At 39.2% G+C, this 19,853-nt stretch overlaps 2 protein-coding genes and 1 pseudogene across 5 annotated transcripts in view; 1 reads left to right on the top strand and 2 right to left on the bottom strand.

Moving 5' to 3' along the window:
- LOC137491105 (uncharacterized) overlaps positions 1 to 19,853 on the top strand; it is a 698,540-nt gene that overhangs the window by 629,988 nt on the left and 48,699 nt on the right. The window lies entirely within an intron of this gene.
- On the bottom strand, positions 544 to 11,508 carry LOC137491174 (uncharacterized). 2 transcript variants are annotated; one of them, XM_088649697.1, is made up of 4 exons: positions 11,470 to 11,508; positions 10,869 to 11,016; positions 1,504 to 2,642; positions 544 to 1,205 (listed from the first exon to the last, which is right to left on the bottom strand). In XM_088649697.1, the coding sequence occupies exons 2-3, from the start codon at positions 10,999 to 11,001 to the stop codon at positions 1,510 to 1,512; spliced, it is 1,266 nt and encodes a 421-aa protein (XP_088505823.1). In that variant the 5' UTR covers positions 11,002 to 11,016; positions 11,470 to 11,508; the 3' UTR covers positions 544 to 1,205; positions 1,504 to 1,509. The 2 variants fall into 2 exon arrangements, with proteins under 2 accessions (XP_088505823.1, NP_001428732.1); NM_001441803.1 differs by having other exon boundaries at positions 546 to 2,642.
- Positions 12,014 to 14,265, bottom strand: LOC147844849 (uncharacterized; annotated as a pseudogene). Its single transcript, XR_015483486.2, has 4 exons — positions 13,714 to 14,265; positions 13,316 to 13,570; positions 12,596 to 12,703; positions 12,014 to 12,477 (listed from the first exon to the last, which is right to left on the bottom strand). The product of XR_015483486.2 is annotated as an uncharacterized LOC147844849, transcript variant X1 (transcript).

Raw genomic sequence — 19,853 nt, 5'->3', positions numbered from 1 at the left:
ACTCAATGCACAATGGGGGATCTCCTCCACCACTTCACTCCACCTGGATGACACACCAGCCCACACACCAGCTGATTGGTGGAGAGGAGACAGAGATGAAGCCAATTGAATATGGGGATGGTTAGGAGCCCATGATGGGCAGAGGCCTACTCTTTTCGAAGGACATCCTGGGACCACCTAACAACCTTGGTTTAACCTCACTGAGCACTATACTGGGGCATTAGGACCCCTGCTGGCCTCACTAACACCACTTCCAGCAGCAACCTAGCTTTCCCATGTGGTCTCCCATCCAGGTACTGACCCTGCTTAGCTTCAGTGGGCAGCCATGTGAGAGTTGCAGAGAGCTAGCTGCCAGCTGGTAATGGAGTTGATGTGATTGTCTGTTGTGGTGAAGGAGCTGAGACGAAAGGTAATCTAAGTACCTACTGTCACCCATGGTCATGACTGAAAGGACAAGATCTCGGATACAACCGGACACATTTTACAAAGTGTTATGACCCGCTTGTTTGAGTCGCAGCACAAAAGAGAGATGAGCCAACAAAATAACCTGAATGCAAATGATTTATTATAAAATGTAACTCATAGAACAATCAATCAATGCAACCAACAAATTTCTAGGGATACTAATGAAGATAAAGAACTTAGGATATAATCACAACAACACTTTAACTACATGATATAAGTAATGCAAAACAAAACCATAAGGTTAAAGAATCAATGAGATGGGAGGTCTTGACATGAGGACTCATGAGTAGCTAACACAACAACTTTTATACATCCATTGATGAGTAATGCAGGCATCCAATCACGATTTACCACATACTCCAACCTGGATTTCTCATTCAGGGAATCAGACAGATAACATCATCCAACACAACACTAGCTACATGAACACACTGGAGAGTAGATAACAGATGAGATTTCAAGCCGCAGAGGTGCTGTTTGCCAAATGTTTATGAAACTGTTCTTCTCTCAGCCGCCATCATTGTGTTTACATAAATGCGAGGAGCGCGACACATTTACAACCCCACCTACTGCAGTGTAGGAAAACAGTATACCGTTACTCAGCCTTTTCAAACATTATTCAGACATGAAACATCCTGTGAGAAAATGTTTTGCTGCATTCATGTCATGTGTGCAACTTTTTGTCCATGTGTTTTTTAAGCTGCTGCGAATGAGCGAAACTCTGTAGACACTGATCAGATCTGTACGTTTCTCTCCAGTGTGAATCCTCTTTTGTGTTTTCAGATGTGTTAACTGATTAAACCTCTTGTCACAGTTTGAACAATTGTACGGTCTCTCCAGTGTGAATCGCTTGGTGCAGTTTTTGGAGCTGAAATAAAAGTCTTCTCACACTCAAAGCACATATACTCTTTCACACCAGAGTGGACCTTCATGTGTTTATTAAGGTTTTCTGATTGGTTTAAGCTTTTCCCACACTGAGTACATGTGAATGGTTTCTCTCCAGTGTGGAAGTCTATGGGCATAAAAGTCCAGTGTGACCGCAGCTTAAGTGCAAGTGAATGGTTTCTCTCCAGTGTGGATCCTCATGTGTTTATTAAGGTATGATGAGCAGTAAAAAATCTTCCTACACTGAGTGCATGTAAATGGTTTCCTTCCAGTGTGAATCATCATGTGTTCATTAAGGTGTGATGATTGGCTGAAGCTCTTTTCACACTGAGTGCAAGTGAATGGTTTCTCTCCAGTGTGGATCCTCATGTGTCGATTAAGGGAGGATGAGCAGTTAAAACTCTTCCCACACCGAGTGCATGTGAAGGGTTTCTCTCCAGTGTGGATCCTCATGTGTAGATTAAGGTGTGATGAGCAGGTAAAACTCTTCCCACACCGAGTGCATGTGAAGGGTTTCACTCCAGTGTGGATCCTCATGTGTAGATTAAGGGATGATGATCGGCTGAAACTCTTACCACACTGAGTGCAAGTGAATGGTTTCTCTCCAGTATGAATCCTCATGTGTTTATTAAGGTGTGATGAACAATAAAAATTCTTCCTACACTGAGTGCATGTAAATGGTTTCTTTCCAGTGTGAATCATCATGTGTTCATTAAGGTGTGATGATTGGCTGAAGCTCTTTTCACACTGAGTGCATGTGAATGGTTTCTCTCCAGTGTGGATCCTCATGTGTTGATTAAGGTGTGATGAGCAATAAAAATTCTTCCTACACTGAGTGCATGTAAATGGTTTCTTTCCAGTGTGAATCATCATGTGTTCATTAAGGTGTGATGATTGGCTGAAACTCTTCCCACACTGAGTGCATGTGAATGGTCTCTCTCCAGTGTGAATCCTCATGTGAATCTTAAGTTTGCTTTTGCTTGCTAAACTCTTTCCACACTGAGTGCAAGAGAATGGTTTCTCTCCAGTGTGGCTCATCATGTGTACATTAAGGGATGATGAACGGATGAAACTCTTCCCACACTGAGTGCATGTGAATGGTCTCTCTCCAGAGTGAATCCTCATGTGAATCTTAAGTTTGCTTTTGTTTGCCAAACTCCTTCCACACTGAGTGCAGGTGAATCGATTCTTGTCTTTCCTTTTCAAAACACCATCAGTCTGTAAATGAGTTTTTTCCTCAGTTTTGACATGATGTTCCTCCTCTTTACTCCCCTCATTCTGTTCAATTAGGTCTGAAATAAATAAATAAATAAAACATTAGTTTTTATTAAGTCTTAAAAACTCTCATCAAAAGCTGAAAAGTGAAAAGACACTGGAAACATTGGCTACACACTGTAATTTTGATGCACATTAAAAGTAAAATAAATCAGATCATATTTTGTTAGATCCATTAACCTGTACATATTAAAGCAGATGCAATTCAATTCATCTTTATATATCTAGTGCTTTTACAACGTAAATTGTGTCAAAGCCGCTTAACATAGAAGTTATAGTAAATTAAAACTGTGTCAGTCTAAATAGTTATGAGAGTTTCTCATAAAAGTAATTTTGGTCATATTGATAAGACAAAGAAAAAAAGCAGTTAATGGCCTATTAATATTCGTGTATATTCACTATTTATGTTTGTATTTATTCATATATATTCAAGTATATGAATACTTGTTTATGTGCCTGACTGGTAAACACATCAGAAAAAAAGTTCTGGGGTAACCGCTGAATATTTGCCTTGCAGACATGAGACATACCTGTACAGCATCTGCATAAAGGCTGGAATGTGCACGTACCTTTCCCCTTGTGTGTTGTTGGGTCATTTTAATCTAGTCTAGGGTGATTTTAAGGTTTATTTGAAAAAAATCCTTCTCTGTGTTTCAGCAAATTAACTGATATTTGGGGACATCCATTTTTTGACGTATTCTGTAAAGATGCTTTGAAATAAAAAAAATTAAAAATTCAGTACACTGTAACGTACAGTCCATAGATAAAAATTACGTATTGATTTTATAAAGGGGTCTGAGTCTCCTCTGCGTGGGTTCATGACTCCTGGTGCCACATAGGCCATACTCACACTATGTACAGTTGCCTCGAACCAGGCCAAGGCATGCTTGTCCCCCCTCCCGTCTCCCTCAATGGCCCGCACTTACACCACAATCAGGCCTGGGCACGCTTACGTCATTGATGCTGCGCTGCGTTGTTCAGTAGGGAAGCGCTCTCGCTCAGCACAGTGGAGAATTCTCTAGTTATTTCGTTTTAGTCGTTTGTTATGCAGTGACATGCAGTCAAATATTTCGCCAAACAGTCCTTAGGGATGCGATGACAAGCTGTCAGATATTTTGCCGAACAGATCCACCACTTTTGGCGCTCATAAACAATCTTAAAGCCCTCGTGGTACAGGAATGAGGAGGTTTGCTGAAGGTGCGCAGCTGTCGTGCAGTGAGGTGTTTGTGTCTTTATAAAACTACGGCAGTTTGTGTTCATTGAACAGTAAGATTGATTAATAGATCCATATGAAACACTCCCTTAAAACTCACGTCCTGCTTTCAGTTTCGGGCTTTGGCGCGTTTTGCACTCACACTACAAGCCCAAGTAAACCACGCTCATGCCCACCTCTTCCAACCGGGCCAGGGCCGGCAAAGTGAACCGTTCCTGAGCCCGATTCAGCACACTCGCACTTCTCAAACGATCTGAGAAATGGGCCTGGGCACGGTTCGGATAGTATAGTGTAAGTACACCCAAAGTCTGTTGATGCACTTCTTAACACTTTAGTGTTTAGTATCAAAATGTTCCTCCTGCCATTTTACAACACATGATGCGTAGCGCATGATCATAATCACCACGGCTTACATTAATTAATGCTCTGACGTAATGTCTCTCCACATGCTTTCGGGCGGACTCTTATTTTGCATATTAACGGGCCAGAGACAAAGAAAAACTCCCGCTCAAACTTTGCCAGGAGACTGTTGGTCAGTTGTTGGGAAAAGGGGTTGTGGCCAGACCAAAGTTAAAAACCAAGCTGCATGCACAACTCAGAGCAGAAGTCCTGAAAACAGTCTTTCGAGAGGTGCACCCTCTTTTAATGGGGGCAGACCACATTTTTCTCTGACCGCGTGGCTCATCCGAGCCCACGTTTTCTTATTTTTCCGGCAAAGTAAAACTCAGTTTAAGTTGTGATCGCGTATCCTCCGAACTGCATTGCAAACTCCACGCATCAAGAAAGGACATCAAAGGAATTCCAGCACACCGGAAGAAACTTGCAGAGAGAGAGACCGAGAAATCCTAAACTCCAGGTACTTTAGTAATGCGAATAAGCTGTGCCCCTTTATCAAAAAGGTGTTTTTATAATCTTGGTGATCCTTAATAGTGTGTGAAACTGAGGTAGATTTGCCACTCCTTATCTGAAATCTCTATTTCCTCACTTTTCTGTTTGTTATATGTTTTATAGACCCGTATATACCTACATGCAGTATACATTTGTTCTATATTTTATGTTATGTTGGTGCGTTTGTTCGTTATATGTCAGACTAGTCAATAAACCCTATTATAATCAAATGGATTGTATTGTTTGCCTCACAGAAAAAGTCACTGAAATGATATTCCCTACAGCTGCTATAAAGTTGATCAAAACTTCTGAATGATTAATCTACTTCACAAGGAGTAGCAATAATTCCCTCTCTAAATAAATATATCATTACAGAGTCCGCTCAGGCGAGGTCTAATTATATTTATTTGGTCAAATTAACAATAAGTTAATCCAGAATGTCAATAATAATTCGTTGATGTTGATAATTATTATTTATAATCTGAGAGTCTGCTCGGCCGAGCGGGCGGAATCATATACAATTATATATTTGTTTAAACAAATGACAGAAGATTAAGCCGGAATATTAATAACTCATTATTATTGATTATTAATTTTCATAAACTGAGCTAATTTCGCTACAACACTCTGGGCAAATTTACTCCCTTTTTGTTATATTCATGGCCGTTTTTTTCTGTATTGGCCTCTATTATAACACTTTTTTATTGCAAAGCCATGACAGCACGTAATCATGCATGTTCCGGCTGGGTTCGCCGACGCCTGCAACCTTCACATCCACACCTCCACATTCGCCATTCTCCTCTCATTTCCCTTGAACCCTCCGCTCCGTGGGTAAGAAGCAAAATTTTTTGTTTTCTTTGCCCAAATTTTCATTAAATTTATTTCTCTTCTTTTTTCTTCCCGTACTAATATTGTCATTATTATTTTTTCCCGGATCTGCTGGCCTGAAATGATTTGAAGTTTTTTCTTTCACCTTCATTTGAGTTAAAAGTGCTGAGGGTTTTGTGTTTCATTGTGATTATTGTTATATTGTTTGTTTTGGATTTACGGTTGGAGCGGAGATGGCTCTAGCGAGTGACAACAGTGCGGTCCTTCAAGCTATTGATGCACTAAAAATTGATTTGAATGCTAAAATTGAAGAAAAGGCCGTTGCACAGTCAAATGAACTTGCAAACAAATTGACCAGCTTCGGACAGAGTTACGCAATGCTGTGGAGCACATTAACGCAAGAGTGGAAGCAGCGGAAGAGCAAAAGCCTGGTCTGGAGTCTTTGTTGGGTAGATTCTCTGACTCTCTTACTACCCTGGAAAAAGCGTTTAGTATCGTGAAAAAGTAGCTGGCTGTGCTGAGAGACCAAATCGAGGATCTTGAGGAGAGGTCTCGCCGCTCAAATCTTTGCATTAAAGGAGTTAAAGAAGGGCAGGAGCACGGCAGACGAGTGACGGAATTTGTAGCTGGTCTCTTGAAAGATACGCTGAACCTCAAGAAAACTTCACTTCTGGACTGGGCACACCGCACTCTACGCAGCAAACCAGTGGATGAACACTGCGTGCATTCGTGATTAAATGCCACCATTTTTCCGAAAACAATGATATTTTAAAGGAAGCTATTAAAATTAAAGCAATCACGACAACAAACTGGGCTGTCAAAGACAACACAAATGTTAATGTCACCCTCCAGTTAACATTTGAGTTACCGCTATACCACATGTTCGTTGTTAATTCTAGTTGTCAAGTATATTTTGTCAATGGGGTAGCTTTGTAGTAAACAATGCTGCAAAGGATGCAAATGAGTGCCCAAAGAATTGTGGCCCATTGTCCGTAATCAGCCTCTCTGGAATACCATGGCGTGCGAATATGGACTTCAAGTGATCATGACATCAGTAGACCTGGTAGGTGATAACTAGGCTAATTCCACATATCTGGAGTAGTAGTCACCACCAACAGGTATGTTTTGTTTTCCAGCATGAACTCCCTCTCTTTCTTGTGACTCACTCTTTACAGGAGTGTGTGACAGAGTATCGGCTACCCACAAGCTCTTTCCTGGCACATGAACAATGGAGTAGGAGTATCGCATCAGCCACATTCAAATCTCTGGATACGAGAGGGAAGAGCATCCAGATTGTGATCCCAAGAGACTCGGTAATGGCCTGTGATCGGTCTCCATTTCAAAATGCTTGCCAATAAGAAAGTCTCTCAATCTTTCACACGCCCATGTGAGACCCAATGCCTCTTTTTCCACTTGTGCATACCTCTACTTGGTCTGGGTGATAGATCCTGATGCATAAGCTATAGGCTTCCATCCTTCTTGCTACCACTGCATTAGGACAGCCCCCAGTCCATAGGATGAAGCATCAGCTGACACTTTGCAGTCTCTGTTTGTCATAAATTGCTAAAACAAGTGCAGACGACAATGCGTCTTTCAGAGTTTAAAGCGCTTTAGCCTGCTCTGTGCCCCAAAACCAACAGTTCTTTTTCAACAGCAGATCGCGAAGAGCTTTGTCTTTCTTAGCCAGTTGGGGAATGGACCTTCCTAGCCGATTTACCATTCCCTGGAAGCTCCTTAATTTGCTTACATTAGAGGGCTGTCATGTTTCTAATAGCTTTTGTCTTTATTGGGTCAGGACTAATTCCTTTGGCTGAAATTATGTGTACCCAACGTCTCCATCCAATGCAGCTCCTCTTTACTTTTCCCATTAAAGGTAGTGGGATTCGTCTCGGAGTTTGAAAAAGAATGGAGTGGCTCCTGGTTTCACACTGATCACATATGGTTGTTGTACTTCTCCCAAACCACTGCACAATTTTGGGTAGCTTAGCTTTAGTGTTTTAATGTCAATGCTGTCTAATCGTGCCATCAGTCCAAGCTTTGTAATCGCCGGTCGGCCCAGAAGGGCAGTACGCAAATTTCTAATTACATACACATCGTCCTCTGAGTGTTTTCCACCTCTTTAAACAGAAGCCTGGCAACTCCCACTACATCCAAAGCAACTTGACCTGGCCCAAGTAACGGCCATGTCACATGTCCAAGGGCAGGTAGTTTCTCCTTAAAATGTCTCTTAATAATTTTTTTCTGGAACGACAATGACATCGACCCCTGTATCTTAAATGACACTTGTTTTTGAGTAATGTCTATGTCTACCATCCATGGGTTGCCAGATCCATCAATGTTGCCTAAAATGTCGCCTTACTGGCGATTTCCAAACAACATAACATACATACATCCAGCTGGACCTTTTGTGTACTTATAGCTCCCTCTAGTGGCGTTGTATAGCCAATGCCAACCTAAAGATACACAGCAATAACCCCACACTGGAGATCATTAATAATATAATAACATTAATACTAAAACGGTGAAGGCAAAACAACATTTCAGATGTTTTACAGTGTGGTCAGCCTGCTGGTTTGTCCATTCACACACATTTTCATCATCATATGATCTTATAACAAAATCTTTTTAATGTGCATATTGAAATTTGTTCAGTAAAAGTGCTTACGTAGTTTTCGTAAGTTTATCTTTTCTTATTGAACAAAAAGTTTATCCAACTCAGTTTTGCGCATGTTTTTATGCTTATATTTCAAAAGTTAAGTGCATCATGAAGTTTCTATCAACCGATTTTTTATGCTCATGGCCTATCCAAACTACACATAAAAATAAGTGGCTGGAAACCTAAGGCTAAGGCAAGAAATACCGCTTCATCTTTAAAAAAAGGGAGGAGGCCGACAGAAACCCGGAGTTTAGAGAATAAATCCTGCTCCTGACCAGGTTAGATTCACAGAGTAAGTGACCTCGGTAACTGACTCAAAGTTGAAGTTACCTCTCTTTCAGAAACAGGCTTACCCTACTTTCTTAAGTTTGACAAACCTGCCATTTTGAAACTGAAAACCCAGAGTTTTTTCTCATTTCAGGGTTAACATAGTCTGAGTGTTTACTTAACCTTCTATCTGAAATGGGGCCCTGATATCATATGCTATTGTTTTAGAACTTCAGTTGCCTGTTGGAGAAATGACCAGGAATAATAAACGGCTACTTGCTCTACAAACAAGTGTTCATGACTATACATACAAAGAAAAATAATAAAATTAGAAAATATGACTTTGCAACATCAAGCAGCATTAGGCATGGGCCAGTATAAGATTCTGACGGTATGATAACCTTGAATAAAGATATCACAGTACTGTGATTACTGCTCTAAAATATATATTTTTTTAAATGTCTGGGTAAAAAAACAAACACTTTTCCCCCTCTGAACACAATATATATATTTTTTTGAGAAACTTTTATATTATTTTATAGCAGTAAACATGTCAGATTGAATCATTCTAATGAATCCTAGACTTCTGCTGTCTTCTTTTATTTTAAAAACATTTCTTTATGATTTAAAACTGCATCTTTAGATATCTTTTCTGCTGGAGATAATGTTGCCTTGAAAAACTTAAAACGAAAAATAAAAACTTAAATATACGGTTTTAAAACCTTGACCTTTTTTAAACCGTGATATACCTTGAAAACTGATATCGCCCCATGCCTAAGTAGTATAACACTGTTTTTAGGATCTAAAAATTAATTCTTTAAAACAAATGTCAGGCAAAAAGATTCCAATGGCGAAACCTGCTGGTATGGGAAGAATATGGTCAATACTGATGAACTATTAACTCAAATCTCTGCATATCATCAGTATGCAGTAATCTATTTCTTATGCAGCAAAAGTCATTTTTAGACTAGTTTGTTGGCCAGTTGTTGTCAGTGCAATGCTAAACGTTATTGTTCCACTATAATTTGATTGTTTTGTCTCGCGTTGTGCCACAACATCATATAGTTTAGAATACTGTACAATGTTTTATAACAATTATTTTAGTGTCCATTTTACTCAGCTTATTTCAAATTGGGGGCATCCACGTTTTCTGACATACTTTAAACCAGGGTTTCTGCAGGTGTCACCAAGTTAAATTTAAGAGTTTAAGACCATTATGAATGAAATTTTAAACTCATAAAGGGCTAAAGAATCTTTCAAATGGCCCAGATGAAAAAGATTTTTATTTGCCCTATCAAAAAAATATTAGAATTTAATACATTTATTAATACAATAATAAATAAATAATAATAAAAAAACAATATTTTAAATATTTTAGCAAAAAGCAAGCAAGCTTTACTTGTATCCACACACTTTTTTTCCCCAAAATAAACTTTCTTTAAAATAAAAAACAAATGTTTTAAAAGTTTTAAAAACTATAAGAAACTAAATCTATGCATCATTCTGTCCAGGTCGATGTGCTCAGCAGTAAATACATGGAGCATGTTTAAACAAATGTTATTGTAAGGAAAATAATTAAATCATTATGATAAATAGAGTTAAAATGACCTTTTTGAATAAAAAGTATACTGTTTTATTGAGATGGATTGTTGGTGATTGTATGGGTTTTAGCCAGATTGGGTAGCAAATCATAAACAAAGGAAAATTAAGGCTTGTTTTAAAAAAAAGATTTAAGACATACAGCACAATATTTCAGTAAATTTAAGACTTTTTAAGGCCTAAAATTTAGATTTTGGAATTTAAGACATTTTAAGACCCCACGGAAACTGTTTAAACACAATAGCCCTGATAATTAGTTATTATAATAATGGCTTAATTCAGATACTATCTGTGAGAACTAGTAACAACTACTAGAAACATCTTTAAATCCATATAAAAGTTTATAAAAAAGGGGAATTGTGATCAACATGACATATGCAACTGGAAAGTACTAAGCCAACACTACCACTGTAATAGCAGATATCTTCTATGAGAATACTGTAGGTCAAATATCGCCCGCTCTGTTAAACTTTTTTAATTTATTGTTTTTAAATAATTTTATAAAGTGCCAGTGCTCAATGACACTTTACAAAAACAGTAGAAGAACAAGAAAAGCATAAACCTTGAGAGAGTAGAGAAAATGGGAGACTAATAATACATAAAGTAATGACAAAAGACATGAGCACAAGAAAGAAACTCATTCCTGTCTTTCAATGAGTGCTTATGTGCATTTAGGAGAACTAGGCAGCACACTCAGGTCTGCAAGATGGATTTAATTTAGTATTCTTATTATTAAAATATATCTGAATGAGGATAAAATGACTGAGTTGGTCTTTAAGAATGGAAATCAACCTGTTTGTTCCTGCAGATCTTCCTTTTTGACTGTGAATGTTTCTTCAATCTTCACATCTTCACTCTCCTCTTTAATAAATGCCATCTTTATAACAGTGTGGAGATCAGTTGCTTCAGCAGTTTTCCTCTGCATTTGGACACTTTGTTCCTGTTTAAAATTAACAAAACAATAAAAATGTCCTATTTAAAATGAATAAAACAATGAACAGAAACAAAATAACTTCTCTTCAACACTTGCTTCAACAGTTTCTTTATATGAGAGTCATTAACAAAAAGAAATCAGGTAAGTCTGAGCAAGAAACAATAGCCACAAATAACCTGAAAAAAACTAGTAAAGTTACTTCATTTTTCATATATAGTGATGTATACTTAAAATAAAAAGACATTATGCTATTTAATATATTAAACCTTTATTAAAACACCACCTACACACATTTCTGTTGTTTAAACAATAGCCCTCATTACTGTGAGTAAAATTGTACTACATTGTATAAAAGGGTTAAAATAATATTCTTAACAGCAGGTACATAATTTAGTATCGGATGAAAAACCTGAAACTTTAATAAATCGGAAATATATGTGTAAAAGTTTTAAAACAAACCTTTCTCCTGTTGAATCAGCGCGGGAGCGGCGCAGCCTTATGACGTCAGACGCAGCGCCAAAATAAAAGTCTTTTTTGTTAAGCTTTTTTTGCCACTTACTGTTGCAGTCAGAACATGATACATTTCTCCCTCGTTTTCCACTTCACACAACAAAGCTGCTATCTCTCTCACATACACAGACATTCAGTAATTGAAGTTGATCAAAACTTTTAATCCAAACATTTTAACATAATTTTAAAAAACTTGTTTAATCCACTTTTAAAGCAGAAAACCCCAACATTCTAAAAGCTATAACAAATAGCCTGGTGGGTGTTTTAAGCTGACATTTTACAGACACATTCTTGAGACACAAAGATCTTAAATCTTGAATTAGAAAGTTATGTTACTAAACTTAAATCACAGCATATTATGTAAGTTTATCAGACTCACCAACAGGGCTGGCCCGTGGCATAGGCAGTATAGGCAAATGCTAAGGGCGCTGTACATCCAGGGGGGCGCCAGAAATGAGTGCGGTTAAGTTTGTTTTGTTTTCGAGATTCCTGACACATTTCACAAAACATTTATTTGTATTAATAAATTTAAATTACAAAACAACACTATATACGAAAAAACATATATACAACTATTTACACACAGGAATAAAAATGATCTTGCTTGAAAGAGGGAACAGTGAGGGACCTAATGAGGGAGAGGAGAAAAGGAAGTGTGGTTCATTCCCTGCAGAGATTGATGCCTCTGTTTACAAAAGAAAAATCTATTTTGTGGCCTCCAATGTACCAAATTAAACAGAACACTGCTGCTTTCAGATATTAATTTATGTATTTGAAATTTTACAAACTCTTTTGTCTGAGGTGGCAATCTCTGCAAGGTGGGAAGCAAACTCAATAGGAAGAGCTCATCCTCTGAGTGTGGAGATGATGACGGACAGTTCCGCAGTGCTTCCAGAAGCTGCCGCTCCACCTCCGGTGGCTCCTCTCTCTGTCTCTTATGAGCTCTTTTTCTTGAGGCTGTATGAAATAATACAGTTTATACAATGATAAGACAGACAAGGACTAAATTAACAATCGTCAGTATTAAGTTACATGAACTATGGATGTGAACATGGTCATTTTTGTCTGTACACACCTGTGGGTACAGCAGCAGACGTCGAAGGGCCAAGAGGGGAGGCAGAAGCAGCAGCAGGTTCTGGCAAAGTGGATCCAGGCTCACTACTCAGAAAGGATCCAGTCATGTCTGTTAAGAAATTATGGGTATTATTACAAAAAAGGTTCTGTCAAATGCATGAATTCATGCTTAACTTCTGTCCATTCACTCACAAGTTAATTTCATGAAAAGCTAAACCATTAATGAATGATGACTGCATGAGCAACAAAAGGTAATATAATTATTATATTGATGAATATTATAACAACCTTTGCTAGTTTCCTAGTAACACATATGTTAATATGAGGACAATATATGTGAATTGAAGACAATTCACAGTAATTACCACAATAGTCATTTATGTCCTATAACTTCATGTTATCTGCTTCACTTACCTAATGTTTTGGAAAGGTAACAAAGTTGAGTATTGATTCATTTAACTACTTGCAAGTTATAGAGTTGTTCATCTATGAATCATATGTTCATTTGCTGCTCATGCAGTAATCAGTATGGTTCAGCTGTTTATCAGAATTATATGTGCATTACTTAAGCATTATTGCATGCATATTATAGCACCTGTAAATTGTCAGGAAAAAATATGACTACAAAATATAAATATGGCATCCGTCACAAAGAAATAACTTAACTTTTTAATCATAAAAAACAAATAATATGTTCTGTTGTCACTACTTGCAAACACACCTGTCTCTGACTGCCCTTCTGCTGCTGTTTCTGTCTCCCCCTCGTACCCTGCGGGCTGACTCTCCTCACCCCCCCTCTCCATGTTCCCGCTTGTCTCCCGCGGGGACACGAAGGGGTCGAGGAAAGACAGTACCGCAGAGAATCTCCACTTCTTCCCTGACCCTGCTGCTGACCCACTTCTCTTCTCCGTCTCCTTTCTCCTCTCCTTCAAATATGTGTCCCTCAGACTCTTCCACTTCTTTCTGCACACTTCCTCTAAATAAACAACAACCCATAAGTGGGAAAGTAGTTGTCACATAATTATGGTTTTAATAAGCTGAGGTAGCTGGCTTCAGCTTGCAGTCTCAATACGTAAACACAGACATATATGAGTATTAAGTACTGTTTTATTTACTTACCAGATTGTTTGACCTCCTCACTCACTTTCTTTCAAGCAAGATCCTTTTTACTCCTGTTTCTGTAATGAGCTGCTGTCATACAGCTTGGGATGGCCGCACACCACAACGATAACCCGCTCCTCCATTTTAAATTCTGCCTCCTCTCGTCACGTCAAAAGGACGCAACTAGAGCAAGCTCCTGAGTGGTTAACGCGACGCGAATGTCCGCCAAATTTGAGATTTCTGAATTTGAGTGATTTGCGCGTCAAACACTCAATTCGCACAGCGCCTATCGCACCATTCGCGCCGCAGGACGTCTATTCGCGCGTTTGCATTGTCTTAACATGTAAATCACTCGCGCTTGACGCGCGTGCCGCGTCCAGTGTGAACGCAGCATTAGAGAGGACAAGTCTGTTTATATTTCACTAGTCTAAATTGCAGTTATCTATTTAACTTTAGTTTACTTAGTTAAGATGCCTGCACTAAAGATAATTGTTTTTTCTGATTATGTAACCCGCACGATATAGAAACCAAGGAGATTACAATATTATACTATCAACTTTGGACCAAGTTATCAGAAGTTTAAGTTCACCCTGGAGCCAACTTTGCAGCAAGACAAGGGAAATGATGACACAAGACAGGAATTTTTGTATCAAAATATATATGATTTATATTGTAAATATTAGAGAGAAATGAAATAAATTAAATAAAATAACAAACTAATTATTCTCAAATTTGGACTTTGAAATGTATATTTCCCCAAATATAAATTAATAAAATAAAATAAAGGCTTTTCACACTATGTCAAGTGTTTTCTTCACAAAAACAAAATGTAAAAGGTAAATATATACAACTTCAGCACTCCTCAGGTAAGTAAGACCATAGTAATAATTGAAACACTTCAATTAGGAAAAAAACAGCTAGAAAATTGAACCCAGAAAATAATTTCTTGTCAGATACCAAAGTGATTCGGCAAAATAATTCACTAGTCCATCAAACAAATATGATTGATCACCTGTTTGGTTGTGAAATGTTCAAGTTCAGTTCAGTAAACTCAATTGTTTATAATGCACCCGTTGCAGTGTTTTGTTTTAACACTGATTAGTAGCTCAGTTCCAGAAAAATAGAACTAAATATGACTCTGGCTTCCAGTCGTTCCTGTGTCCGATAGACGATGGAAAATATAAACTCAAATTTCCTACCAATAAGATGAATTGGGCAACACGAAATATTGGTTCCATAAAACCGGGCGGCTCGCCAGTTTCCACCAACAGCGAATGTCCTCCAAGATGGCAGAAACAAGAATACTTTGGACTTCTAGAACTCCACACTCCAAATGTCAGGTGTCAGGATCACGAACAGAGAAGATGGAACAACAAAACAGAGGAAAAGAACACACAAAAAAAAAAACCCAACCTTGAAAAGACAAGGTGGAAAGGCACCATTAATTTCCATTCACCTTTCAACAATGAATATAAATCAGTGCATACAATCAGTTCTCACATAAACTTAACTAATTTAAATAAAATAGGATAAATGTACAATAAAGTATCAACTCTCATATTAAACCACATTATCTTCACTACAATTGCAATTTCGTATTTGTATATAGCTATTAAACTGAAAAAACATCTTAATAGATGCACTCACATTCTGTTAGCATGCTAGTTTAAGCACACGGTTAGCAAAACACATGTGAGCCATTTGCACATGCTAAAAGAGCACATGGACAACTGCAGATGTCCGTTTGTAACACTAATACACTTCCCAAAAACATTTAAACAGCAGATTTGCTCTTAATCCGCACTTAGATTCACATTAATGTGCATTTTAACCATTTAACATACATTCAGACTATATTCATGAACCATTTACACCATAAATGACTTATAACAATCACTTTTAGTGAAATACAATAATACAAAATTCACTCACCAAGAAATATAGTAGTTATAGTTGAAGGAAAAATCACTTATGAACCCAAAAAAAATACAGCCTAATCAGATCTGTGCTTCAGACGATTCCTGTCCTTGGTCCAAACGCGATTGGGGGTTTGAGTACGGACAGTAGTATATTACAGCAACTAAATCAAGTTTCAACTGCTTGTTTTACTTCTAATTTCTCAAATTTTACAGCTATACACGACGCGGGCCGCGAGCTCGCTCCAGCTGTTCACGTTTCTCTCGTTTCACTCCTCTCTCACGCTGTGACTCTGCCTCTCTCTCAACTCAACGCGCGCAGATGACGTCATTCCGGGAGGCGGAGCTAGTATTTTTTTCACTCGCAGTTAAATAGATGCATTTAATTTTATCTGCATTCTACGATTATATAATGTTTCTTTTTTCTTTTTGATAACATTGTGACTATTACAAAATACAAATAAAATTATTTTACATGTACTCCAGTTATTGTTCTTATTTATTTATTTGGTTAAAGGGCTTGATAAGGACTACAGTAACCTGGGTTACACCCTCCCCTCTCGAATACATGCAAGTCCCTTTGCATTGCACAGCAAACAGTATTCACAGATGACGCACTGGAGCAACAACTGACTTCTCTAAAGAAGAACAGAGAGCTGTATCAAGGCCTTGTAACAAAGACTGTATAACTAAGGTAAGTGGATTCCCTAACTGGGGATATTCAAACTTCTTGGGAGGCCGTCGCTCCCTCTGTGATCGTCTGAGTAAAATATCATCTGGTTCATTACAAGTGGGTTGCTCATTCTGCAAAATTTCAGTATGTCCCACATGGCTGGGTATCAGATTTTGTTCAGTTTCCCACTCAAAACTATCTAGCACATTCTTGGCTGTTTGATCAGGGGACTCACTCCAAAGCTCTGAGGATTGCTCCAACTCTGAGTTTTTCTCAGTCAGGACACATGGCACAGTGTTACTTGACTCAAGTGCATTGGAATTTTTTTCTACTTCAATTAACTCATTTGTTTCTTTTTCCACAGGTTCCACACCAGGTAAGTGTTTCTTTGCAGGTTCTTCTGGATTACTTACTACAGATTCCGGAACAGACACGTCTTCCACAGCAGGATCGAGGACTGTTAAGCTAACACCAGACTCCCCAACTGGTATGTACTCAGGACCAACAATAATTTGAGTTTCAAAACTTAATGTTCCTTCAGGCACATTACTGACGATGTGTTCCTCCTCAGATTCTGAGTTTTCGGAAATTAAGTCTGATTCCTGCATCTCATTGTTAAGGGAAAATCTGGTTAGAGGCTTCCTGGCTGGTTTCTGTTTTGGTGGTTCTGCAAGCTTATTTGATTGCAAAAATCCACAGGGTAACAAGAGGTCACGGTGTAAAGTTCGTAACGGACCATCCTTTCCTTCTGGTTTGACAGTATACACCGGTAGGTTATGTGCTTTCTTGACAACAACATGAACATTTTGCTCCCATTTGTCAGCTAATTTATGTTTGCCTCGCAAACGCACATTCCTCACTAGAACTCGGTCACCTTCTTCCAGAGTTAAGGCAACTACATGCTTGTCAAACCTTTGCTTGTTACGTTCTGCAATCTTTCCAGCATTTTTGGTAGCCATCTCGTAACTTTCACGTAAACGATTCTTCAAGTTTTCCACATACTGTGAGTGAGACTTGTTGGGAGTGTCCACTGGCAACCCGAATGCCAAGTCAACAGGAAGACGAGGTTGTCGCCCAAACATGAGCTCGTAGGGAGTATATCCAGTTGTGTCATGCCTGGTGCAATTATAGGCATGCACTAGGGGTTTTACATACTCCTTCCACCTAGATTTCCTCTCATTTTCCAGTGTTCCAAGCATTTGGAGCAGTGTACGATTAAATCGTTCCACTGGATTCCCCCTAGGATGGTATGGGGTTGTTCTGACCTTGTGTATTCCTGCAACCTTACACAGCTCCTTGACAGTACGTGACTCAAAGTCAGCTCCTTGGTCACTATGCAGCTTCTCGGGAAACCCATAGTGTATTAAGAAGTGGTCCCAAAGACTTTTTGCAACTGTTTGGGCAGTTTGGTTTCGAGTAGGTATGGCCATAGCATACTTTGTAAAATGGTCAGTGATGACCAGAATGTTCTTAGTGTTGCTTTGGTCCGGCTCTAAGGATAGGAAATCAATGCACACCAACTCAAGGGGCCTACTTGTTTGAATATTAACCAAAGGAGCTGCTTTTTCAGGAGGTGTTTTCCGCCGAACACAGCGTTCACAGGTTTTTACCTTCTGTACCACTGCATGAGACATTTTCGGCCAAAAGAATCTTGTCCTCACAAGATCCAGTGTTCGTTCAATACCAAGATGACCCATGTCATCATGGAGACTCTGTAATACGGTGTTTCTAAGTGAGGTAGGTAAAGCCAACTGGTATGATGAAGCTCCATGTTCCTGCCTCTTTCTGTACAGAACATTACTCCTCAACTCAAGACGCTTCCATTCCTTTAACCATAAGCTCACAGCAGAAGATAGTTCCCTTAACTTACAAGGCTTAACCCCACTTTCCACTCTTTCAATGACAATTTTCAACTCTGGATCCTTTCTCTGCAACTCTGCCAAAGCAGCTTGTGAGAGATGAGGGAGACTTGGGAGACCATGTTCATCCTCATGCTGGAACTCGTATGGAAGGACATCCACACAGTGGGTAAGAGACTCAACCAAAGTAACCGAAGGGATACAATGGAGTCCTTGGGGTGACCCAACTACTTGATGCTTTTCGCAGATCGCTTTCACTACTTCTGCCATCACAACAGGTGACTCATCTTCTGACTCCATAAGATGGTGCAAAGTGAATTGCCTAATCCTTTCCCTCTCTTTTAGTGAGGTTAGGTCATCCACAAGCTCACCATGTGGCCTTCGAGAGAGACCATCTGCATCTTGGTTTTGACTCCCTGCCCTGTACTGCAGCTTAAAATTATAAGTCGATAGACTGGACAACCAGCGGTAACTGGTAGCGTCAAGTTTTGCCGAAGTTAATATATATGTTAGAGGGTTGCTATCTGTCACAACAGTAAATTCTGCACCGTAAAGGTAGTCATTAAACTTGGAAGTTACAGCCCATTTTAGCGCTAAAAATTCAAGTTTATGTGCAGGGTACCTGCTCTCACCTTTAGTCAACCCTCTACTAGCATAAGCTATGACTCGCAGCTGCCCCTCTTGTTCTTGGTACAAAGCTGCACCGAGCCCGGTGGTACTTGCATCGGTGTGTAGCACATAGGGATGTTTGGGGTTTGCAAAGCCCAATATAGGTGCAGATGTGAGATTGTCGATTATGGAGTCAAATGCATCCTGACAGTCTGTAGTCCATCGAGTGTCAAATTCCGCTTTGGGATTGAAATATTCACAGTCTTTCTGCTTCGTGTTACAACTCTTTCTAAGAGGAGGATATCCTGCAGTAAGGTCAGTTAACGGTTTAACTATCTTTGAAAAGTCACGCACAAACCTCCTGTAATATCCAGCGAAGCCTAAAAAGGACCTTAGCTCTTTTAGGTTTCTTGGCCTTGGCCAGGTCTTTAAAGCTTCTACCTTTGCAGGGTCTGTTTCCACCCCATTGTGAGAAACAATGTGGCCAAGGTACTTCACTGAGGTTTGGAAGAACCGGCACTTCTCAGGTGACAATTTCAATCCATACTCCTTAAGTCGGTTTAGGACTTGCAACAACCGGGACTCATGTTCCTCTAAAGTATCAGAAAAAACAATGAGGTCATCAATAAAGACAAGGACTTGCTTCCGATTTAGATCTCCCATGCACCATTCCATAATCCTTTGAAAGGTGCTAGGGGCATTTGTAATTCCCTGCGGCATACGGTTGAACTCCCAGAAGCCAAGTGGACAGACAAATGCAGTCTTGGCCTTATCAACTTCCTCCATCTCTATCTGATAAAACCCAGACTTCAGATCGAGCACAGAAAACCATTTTGAGCCCGTCAGTGTGGAGAAAGCCTCCTCTAAATTTGGTAACGCATAGGCGTCTTTTATTGTCTGTGCATTTAGCTTCCGGAAGTCAACACATAGCCACACTGAGCCATCCTTTTTCCGGACAACAACTATGGGTGAAGCAAATGGAGAATCAGACTCACGGATAACACCAGTAACTAGCAACTCTTGGAGGTGCCTCCTCACAGCGTCTATGTCTTGGGGATGTATGGGCCTGGCCCTTTGTTTGAATGGTGTCTCGTCGTTTAA

This window comes from Danio rerio, chromosome 4, assembly GCF_052040795.2.
Source record: "Danio rerio strain M-AB ecotype USA chromosome 4, GRCz13ab, whole genome shotgun sequence".
NCBI classification, from domain to species: Eukaryota; Metazoa; Chordata; class Actinopteri; order Cypriniformes; family Danionidae; genus Danio; species Danio rerio.
Note: the sequence above shows the minus strand (reverse complement) of the source record. Positions and strands in the feature narration are given on the sequence as shown.

What these genes read in the sequence shown, in the direction of transcription:
- LOC137491174 (XM_088649697.1), bottom strand. Translation starts at nt 11,001, where the DNA reads ATGCAGAGGAAAACTGCTGAAGCAACTGATCTCCACACTGTTATAAAG. An exon ending in AGATCTGCAGGAACAAACAG is followed by an intron (nt 2,643 to 10,868) that starts GTTGATTTCCAT and finishes TATTTATTTCAG; the next exon opens with ACCTAATTGAACAGAATGAG.